Genomic DNA, 10,051 nt, shown 5'->3' with positions numbered 1-10,051 from the left:
ATATATATATATATATATATATATATTTATCCAACATTTATCACCAAATACAAGTACTCGGTATATATATCGATCTTTAGAAATTAATCCATTAACTATTGTGAAAATTGCAAAATGATAAATAGGTTTTTTACTATCGTTTAGTCCGTTCTACCTGTGACGAGAGCCCGTAGATCTGAGATGCCATGCATAATAAGTAATTTTCTTTCTTCAGTTTTTTTAAAAAGAGATTATATGTTTCTTATTCATAAGAAATAAGTTTTCTGCTGTACATATATGTATAGAGTTAAAATAATATTAAATATTGAAATAATATTAAGTATTAAATTTCAAAAATTTAGATTATCTTCCACAAAAAAGATATCCATTTTAAAAATGAGGAATTAATTAAAAATCAATATATTCGTGTGTTCGAGCGACATGACACAATTACAAAAAAACGACAAATTCTATACATTAAACTATCGGAATTAGACTAATATGTTTGTTTAATAACTTTAATCACATTCACATTTGTATAGACTCTACGAAAGCGTTAGTAAAATATTTATTAAGAGACCCGCACAAATAGGGGAACTTAGATATGTATGGTTTGACGTAACGCTTGACAATCAATATCAAACCTTGCAGAAATGAAGTAATTGCCAAATGTCACGGGGTGAAATTACGTCCAATCTACCTTCGTGTTTTTTTTTTATAATAAAAATACATGGGGGGGGTGGGGCGAAAGGAGAGAAGCAGCGATAAAATAAACGGAATGAATTTTCAGAATGTAATTTAAGAAACATAAATTAAATTAAATTAGGTACACGCATAAAAAAATGAAGAAATAAGGTAACATAAAGAATAAACAACGTAACGAAAAAGTTTATTACATAACGAATACAATGATGGATAAATGTAACATAAAATAATAACGTATAATCAACGTAAACAAAATTACATTAATAGAAGATGTGAAACAGAATATGTGCGAGATGAACCAACAATGCGAACAATGTGCATAGGTAATAACGATAGCGACAAACGTATCTGCAGCGGCTCTCTCCATCCTAAATGAGGTACTCGCGTTGCCGGGTCCAGAACAGGTAATTTTTATTTTGCGTGGCAATGTAATCCGCTATTTGCACGCACTCATTGTACATTACCTCTTCTTGACCCTCCTTCGCTGCAATATGAAGCGCCGTGTACATATCTTTCGTAGCGGTGTCCATGGCCGCACCGTGCTGCAGCAACAGCATAACAATATCGATATTTCCTAATCGAGATGCTATATGAAGCGGCGTTTGCTGTTCCTATAAAATATAGGACGAGATAGTATTAGAAAATATAACTTCGTTTTTCGCAAAGCAATAAGATGGAAGCGTGATTACGATGAGATTCATGATTGGAAAAATTTCGAGTTACATCATGTGTTTGTATTATTGTGCCTAAAAGTTTTAAGCGATTGAAAAAGAAAGCGTGAAAAATACAATAGATTTGTCTTACTTGCAATTGGAAGATTACACACTTCAATTACATATATCGCCAGATAAAAAAAGATAAATTTGAACTTCGGTATATGAGACTGGTTAATGGCTCATGCTTTTGTACAAAGGGGTGCGTATGAGTGATCATTTGTATGTATATGATTTTCTAGATTATAGTCCTTAGGATAGGTATTCGCTGTCGTAAAGTTAAACAAGCAGATTCATTGGCTGAAGGTCAAGAAAGCGGCGAAAAGGGAGTCGGAATCAGTTTCGAAATGCAACACGCTCTACTTACCCTTGCACGAGCATCGACTTTGGCACCATTTCTTAGCAAAATTCGAATAATGTCTGTTTGATTAGCTCTGGCTGCCAGATGTAGGGGTGTTTCACCCCTAACAGTTGGCACGTCAGGATTGGCTTCATGCTGCAGTAGGAATATCACGATATTCATACACCCCATAAAACTGGCCACATGTAATGGAGTCAGTCCGGACTGCAAAACACATGTATTGTCTGTTAATATTTTGAATTCTCGATATGAATTCCAGAATTAGGTCCATCTATTGTCGTTATCGTTCCAGCAATCAATGTCTCGAAAAATGATGAAGAAATACATAAAAATGATAAATACATAAAAATGATCGTGATAAAATAAGACTACGTCGATCAATTTTGTTAATTTTATTATTAAACGCACGACCCTTTAACCAGTCTTTCAAATTTATCGATCAATTTTATTTTTACAAGGCACAGAAGGATGGATGAAGATTCTTTTTAACAACGTTAATTATCATTAATGTAACTTTTTAACTCCGAATATATGTTCGCGTATTAAAACGATCATTTCTGTACAAATGCGATCGATATCACAATTTGGCTTCGTAATATTCTATCGAACGTTGTCATTGATATTGTGTGAAAACATTTACAGTTGCGAATAGACATTTATGAAAACATGATTGCGAGATGCTTGAGAGTGCGAATGAAGAAATGTGTTGCGTTACCTCCGTGGTTGATTCGATAGATGCACCATGCTTTAATAGGAGTTCCACCACTTTGATGCGATTTTTCTTGCAAGCGATATGGAGTGGCGTGAAGCCGTTGAGAGCTCGAGCGTTCGGATCGGCTTTACGATCGAGTAGCAATTTAGCGACTCTAACATGACCGCAGTGTGCGGCAACGTGAAGCGAAGTCAAATAGTCGATGGTCACTTCATCTACTGGCGCTCGATGATACAGCAGCACTCTTGCAGCATCCACATGATCTCCTTGAGACGCCATATGTAACGGGGCAAGCCCATTCTGTAAAAAAAAAAATTTTTAATTTAAGACAAAATAGCAGATCCTAAAATATGCATATGTACAATCTAAATAAAAAACTTGGTCTGTAAATTACAAAAAGAATTAGAATATCTTGGTAATTAAAGATTTTAGCGTCGCAACTCTGGAGATAAGTGCAGTCTTAAAATTTTATCTTTTAACTTTAATTTTAATGTTCTATTATAATTATTATTATATCTATTGTAAAAACGTTAAAAATAACAAAGAAGAAATAAAAAGAAAGAGAAAAGTTTAAAAATTTAAAATTTTTTAATTAATCAATACAAGAGAAAATCAATATCAGAGCAAATTTAAAATAGAGCACTTGTTAGTATATACCTTAGTACGCGCGCTAATTGGCGCTGAATTTTCAAGAAGTGTGCTGATAACCTGTTCATGTCCCGATCGCGCTGCGCAATGTAGTGGAGTTAAACCGTCTCTGGTCTTGGCATCAATTTGCGCCGAATTCTCCAACAATATCTTAACCATATTGTTTTTGCCCCACTTTGCCGCCACATGTAGCGGGCTTATATTATGCTGAAGAAAATACATTACGTTCAAAAACTATTAAATTATAATATTAATTTTAAAATCATTTTAATCAAAACTATTACTATTTCTAAGAGACAGACACAAAATATTATTTATTATTACATGTAATATTCAAAACATATAATGTTATATTTTAGATTTTTATGTTTTTAGACTATTCTATAATCTTAGAATACATGTTATATCTTTGTCTTCAACAATTTAAATCTGAAATTATTTTTAAACTATGCTATAGAATTATTTTTGTCAAAATAAAAATCGTCACGTATACCTTACCTTAGCTAAATAATTTACATCGGCTCCTCGTTTTATTAATAACCGTGCTATCTCTTCGTTTCCATAATGAGCGGCGATGTGAAGAGGAGTGAAACCACTCTTCGACGTCACATCGGGCTTATGGTCGTTCTGTAACATTCAATCATTTCATTGATGTAGTATTTCAATTTACTCAATTGTTTTTAATTTAATTATTTTTTAATATCGTTAATTTAATTAATTTATTGTCAATTAATTTTGGTTTGATGTACGATCCGTTTTAAGCTTACTTGTAAAAGTAAGTCAGCTGCTTTGCAATCGTCTTTCTTCGCGGCGATATGAAGTGCCGGCAGTCTGACTTTGCCTTTCGAATCGTTCTCCAAGAGTACACTGACTACCTTGTCGTGGCCTTGCTGCATCGCAACAGCAAGCGGTGTGAATCCATCCTAAAAAACATTAAAATAATTTTAATTTTTAATAAAAGGGTCTAACCAAGAGAGAGAGAGAGAGAGAGAGAGAGAGAGAGAGAGAGAGAGAGAGAAAGTCTGTCTAGTTCAAGATGAATTTAATTAATGAATTAATTAAAAATATAATAATTTTAAAAAGCCTAATTTTTTTATGAACAATAAAAATCTTATTGAATCCTACGTGTAAAAACAATCAATAGGGGATAAAAATCTATAACTGTTAAACTGGAGCTTTAATGCTTTAAATAATTCTATGTGAATTGGTATATATTGTACATGTACGTACATATACAATATATACTATATTTGCAATCATTTGAACTGCGGATTTTTTAAAACGTAGTAGAACTATCGTAATAATACTATCTGTAGTAATAATTGTAGTAACAATTAAATTTTATGCTCAATAGATATCTATTAAAGAGGTCTTGATTGATCTGGAAATCGGTAAGTAAATGTATTTATTACGAAAAATATTATCTCTTGAGAGTCGAACCCAAATCTCTAACATTCCGTGCGAATATATTATTCTAAGTCTTTATATAGATCTCTTCGATTTAATTTTGATGAATTTAAGTAACCTTTACTGTATATATTAATATTCAAGATTTTAATGATTGTTCTTATTGCGATATATGTCGAAAATCTAGTTATATTTTATTGTTTATTAACATTGAAGATAGTCTAGTGGTAGGTTGAAACGTTCGAATTTCTGTATTTGAATTAGATAATTTATTAAATATTAGCAGTTGACATATTCAACTTTAGCTCACAGCCCTTTCTTTTTTTAAATATTTATCAATAACTTATTAAAAATTTGAGACAGCTCAAATTCTCTTCGCTACTGTTAAATAAATGAAAATGATTTAAGAATTAAGCTTACTGAAGTTACAATAGCAGGAATCTATAATTAAGTAATCTATTTCGAGAATTTAGATCAAGCTTACCTCAGTCGCGAGACTTTGATTCGCTCCATTGCCGAGCAAGAGCTTGACGACCTGATCGTGATTCTCCTGCGCAGCCATGTATAAAGGAGTGAATCCATTTTGTGACTGGATATTAACCGCGGCACCATATTGAATAAGTATATTGACTATTTCGGATTGGCCAGCTGGAAATAGAAAGAGCAAAATGTATAAAACTACTAATTATAATAATAATATATGCGTTCATATAATGGAAATTATTGTATTTTACCTAAGGAAGCTATGTGTAATGCGGTATTTCCTTTCTTTGTTGCCGCATCAACTTTTGCGCCCCTTTTTAATAATTCTGTTACTATTTCGACGTGGCCATCTTTCGAGGCTAAATGCAAGGCATTTAAACCGTTCTGTAATAAAACACAAATTAATTTACCATTATTATAATAGCAAATATTTAGATCAAATTTAATTATTTTTATTTAACTAAAAGTTAAATAAAAATATAACAAAATTAAAATAAGTATAATTATTTAAATTAAATAATAAACTTTTATTTTACGTATATAAAAATTAATAATCTTGTTAAATTTAATTATTTGAAATAATACTGAAATTAAATTACACAAAATTGACAATAACTTTAGTAAATAATTTGACATTTTTAATTTAACACTTACCAAGTTGGCTGTATTAATATCTAAATCAGTATCGAGAAATTCGACCACTTTCTCGAGGTTACCGGATCGAGCAGCGCGAAGGAATGCTGTCGTGTCATCAGCCTAAATACAAATATTTTATTCTGTAAACAGCTGTAGAGGCGAAACATTTAGAAGTATATGTATGTAGAAAAAAATGGCATGAAAGATGGAGGATCAGCGATAAAAGACAAAGATACGTAATATGGTTATTTATATAGATATGTACACGAGTAACCCAGTTTGCGACGGTGATGTAACCCTGTCCTTTTTCTTTTACCCTCACATGTTTAACACTTCGTGCACATCGTTATTATCCTTTTTATTAAACGTTTATTTAATCAATGTTATAGCATGTTTATTAGTACACTCCAAATAGGCAATGCACAAGTATATTTACTCTATTTTATGTCAAATACATTGACAAAAACTCATTTTTTTCCTGTAAATAGCTTTAAAACTTTTCGAGACTTACATTTAAAGAATATAAGAGTTTAAAAAAATTAAAGAAAAACCCATAATATTGCAAGATTAATCAATCTGTAGAAAATTCAAGCAAATTTAATTCAAGATAACTTACAGAAAATTGGAAAACCAATACAAAGTTATCATTAATTTACGGTTTAAAGTTAATCAAGTCGTGATTTTCTTGTTTATTTCTAGGAACGAGAGTTTTATGTATCCCACCCCTCTGTCTGCAATTGCCGCTGTGAATCATCGCGATAAGGAACTATGTGGCCAGGTGGTCTACATCGCATCAACGTATTCGCGCGCGCGCGCGCGCGCGTGCTATACTCCGTCACCCTGACCTTTGAGCAACCCTTACCGGCTTCTACCACATCTTAATATAATATACCTATAAATCGCGTGCTTTTGCAGCTTTTTGGTCACAATCGCTGCGGCTGCAAATCTCTTTAATATCGATATGCTCTTATATTCGCCGGCTATCGCGCCTGAACGTCTCTCTCATCCGGTTTATTTCGCGCATCACCCACCCTCCTTTTACATTCTTTCTACTGATTTTCGGGAAAATTGTTGTCCACGTGATATCCTATTGTTATAATTGGAAATTGATATAATTTAACGAGTTCAGTTGTTATAGTTTCCTGCATGCGAAAATAATTTTTCTGATAATGAAAACATAATACAGCTATTTTATAAGACATATTTCTCCTCTTTTAAACACGATTATATATATCCTTATACATATATCCTACAAGAATAATAATTTTAGATCTCTGTCCAAAATATTAAACATTAACATTCTCCGACCGGCTATTGCGTTTCTGATATAATTACAGAGACAAATATTATTTTGTGAATCTTGTGAATCACGGTATCGCGAATTCTCCGAAGAACGGTGGATCTGATTTTAGAGCTAAGAATTAGAAGAATGCTCTCGAAAATTCCGTTCATCGTCACCTTCGATCGGTCAATTCGGAATGGACAAGAAAGAGGGTGCGTGCACGAAGGAGAAGAAGAAAGAGAGAAAGAGAGAATGCGAATGCCGGCTCCGAACCGCTATACCGCTTCTGTTAGATACCGTACCTGACTGGTATTGTCGGTGACCATTGCGACTAATGGCTGGGTGCTTCTCGACTGTTCGGAGCCGATGTCGACCGTACGCACGCACGCAAGAGACGCTTGTCTCTCCTTTGACACCGATCGCGCACGTTACACCACCATTTGTGCACACATCCCTTGGGGATGCGCACGATAACGCCAGGAAGAGAGCGTCAGGCGATAGGAAACACCCTGCCCTGCGCGAAACACAACGGCGCAGAATCGAGCGACAACGATCTCGCATATAGAGGAAACTCCACGGGGGTGGTTTGCACTGGGATGGGGGGGGGGCGGGAGGGTGCTTGCCGGTTCACTCGCACCCTCCCTGAAAAGCACATGCGTCGTCCGTCTTCCCGTCACCGATCCCTCTTGTGCGCCCTTCTATGACTCCCGCATTGTTCCCGCTTTCTCTCTTACTCTGTCACACTGCATTGTATCGCTGTTTTAACAACCAAAATCTATTTTACTTTTTACTTTCCTTTTGTTTCTTTTGTATCTACTTTTGGAACCTTGACAAATCAGCACTTTGAATTGTTTAACTATAACAACGTGTACATGATTACTATGAATATATTTTAAAAGATATATCTTTCAGTTTCTATATTTTAAAAATATATATTTTCTAAAGATATATTTTCAAAAGATATATTTTTTAAATTTTATAATATAAAATATATTAAATAAAGTTTTTTGTAAAAAAATAAAAATTTATTTAAGTTATTGAACTGACAGAAAAGTATATTCATAGAGTGGAGCGCAAAAAGAACTCGTTCAATTTGTGCTGCTTTGTGAAATACATCGTCCAATCTTCCTCGATAGAAATCGGAATAATAGAATTGATGAATTTCATTTTTTATTCTTTAAATTCATCTCATTTTATTTTGAAACATAATAAGCCTTCTTTCATTTCTTTTCATATTTCTCATTTTATCGCTGCACCCAACCTTTCCTCCCCCCCGATCTGTTATATTCGTGTGTGATAGAGACATATAAGGATGCAATATGTATCCGTTATAGAATCACCATCGAACTTTTTATTTATTACCGACGGATTACCGACGGGGAAGATGAAAAACAGTTTTTACGAAAGAAACTATACTGGCAATGATAGCGCGCACCCTCACGTGCGTAAGATATAAGGGGTTGCGAGATTGCAAGTAATGCATTTCGTATTTGAGCCGCCACGTGGAAACACTATATCCGTGCCCGGAGCTCCTGTTTTCAGTTAGTGAATATAAAAACATCTAGCTGAATGTGTTTAAGGTGGTTGTATCGCATAGGAGCGGCTTTTGAGGGTGCAATCGCTCGATGCGCCAGCGCAAAAGGGCACTGTTCGGTGATGAAAAAAAATTACTGTTCTAAAATTGCTACAGATCGCAATTTTTTAACAATAATTTTTATTTCCCAATAGCAAGATTGGATAGTAACTAGTTAAAACGTTAAAAGTTAAAAAAAAAGTGAAAAAGTTAATAACTTTTAACTTAACTTAGTTAATTTTAAATGCATTAAATTTTAACTTAATTAAGTTTTAAAGGTTAACTTTTTAACTTTTATTTAAGTTAAAAAATTGTTTTATCTCTTTTAAATATCTTAGAAAAATAATAAGATATAATAAAACTAAGGGCGTATATTCATAATCTATTCATATTTTAAGACCATCTTAAGTCATTTCTTAAGATGCTAATATAGCCTCTTTAAGAGCTAGAGATTGATTTATGCGATTATGCCTTATGCCATAAGCCTTAGTTCGAATCTACAATAAGTATCTTAAGTTATAAGAAATATCTTATCTTAAGTTCGTATCTTATCTTAAGATCGTATCTTAAGTTATAAGAAATTGACCAATTACAGTCAAATATTCTTCTCGCATTTGATTGTAATCAATTTCTTATGGCTTAAGACTTATTAATCACTAATCTTCTCTATGCTGGCTGTTTTTTTAAAGTTATATAACATATGAATACTTATATCACATATGAATAAAAAATTAAAAAATTTAATTTACTTAATAATCTATATTATAGTTATTTAATCTCATTTTAAGAAAAATTAAGGCATTTTGATCTAAAAAATAATTTTTTTTTCAAAATTAACTTTTTTTAACTTAACTTAATTCAATATTGACTTAACTTACGTTAAGTTAATTTTTTATTCTTTCAACTTTTAACTTAACTTTATTAATTTTGTAAAGCTATTAACTTTAACTTTATTCAGTTAAAAAGAACATTAACTTACCCTGTCCAACAATAATTTTTATTTTCCCACTGTGTTAGTATTTGAAAATGACTTGATTGAAGCGAAGTGGATATTAGTGAAGTAGTAAAACAACTTTTTAAAGTTTTATAATTAATATTTGCCTGGTTACCTCCCCATTTTCTTCGGTTTATAAAAGATTCGTGTTATATCTATCTGTAATCCTTTAGTTTTTGAGCGAATTTCTAAATATCATTTTTGCGCTATAATTGAAAATGCACTGTTGCTCCTTGTCTGGCACAGGAAACTCCTTGTCAGCTCCTTGTCACATATTAAAAGTACTAACTTTAAATGCAATTATCTTTTGAACAATTATCTTTTGTCTTATTCCCCCTCAAAATGATATGCATGTATAGAGAATATCGTTATCTTTAAATAATAAAAGCTTCAAACAAATCTTAAGAAAAATCATTTTGCTATGTTATACCTTAAGATTGAACTGAGAATAAATTGCTATTCAATGCGAAATATTTTCTTAAGGGAAAATCCTAAAATCGTCCTACTAATTATTTTTTAAATAAGTATTTTTCTAACTTTTGTATATATATATATATA

The 10,051-nt window shown here is 32.4% G+C and overlaps 1 protein-coding gene across 3 annotated transcripts in view; it reads right to left on the bottom strand.

Annotated features, from left to right (window-relative positions):
- Positions 1-10,051, bottom strand: part of LOC108691625 (ankyrin-2-like) — a 37,363-nt gene that overhangs the window by 23,363 nt on the left and 3,949 nt on the right. For 2 of the 3 annotated variants that reach the window (XM_018199503.1, XM_018199576.1), the window contains exons 2-10: positions 5,663-5,764; positions 5,260-5,392; positions 5,010-5,173; positions 3,886-4,041; positions 3,617-3,745; positions 3,128-3,325; positions 2,474-2,770; positions 1,765-1,962; positions 1,149-1,295 (exon numbers count right to left, since the gene is read on the bottom strand). In XM_018199503.1, coding sequence (XP_018054992.1) covers positions 1,149-1,295; positions 1,765-1,962; positions 2,474-2,770; positions 3,128-3,325; positions 3,617-3,745; positions 3,886-4,041; positions 5,010-5,173; positions 5,260-5,392; positions 5,663-5,764 — 1,524 coding nt within the window. Of the gene's footprint in view, positions 1-1,148; positions 1,296-1,764; positions 1,963-2,473; positions 2,771-3,127; positions 3,326-3,616; positions 3,746-3,885; positions 4,042-5,009; positions 5,174-5,259; positions 5,393-5,662; positions 5,765-7,228; positions 7,391-10,051 lie in introns of those variants that run through there. The other variant, XM_018199656.1, reaches the window with a different exon arrangement.

The sequence above is a fragment of the Atta colombica genome, unplaced genomic scaffold (assembly GCF_001594045.1).
Source record: "Atta colombica isolate Treedump-2 unplaced genomic scaffold, Acol1.0 scaffold1, whole genome shotgun sequence".
NCBI lineage: Eukaryota > Metazoa > Arthropoda > Insecta > Hymenoptera > Formicidae > Atta > Atta colombica.
This window is presented reverse-complemented; position numbering and strand designations above follow the sequence as displayed.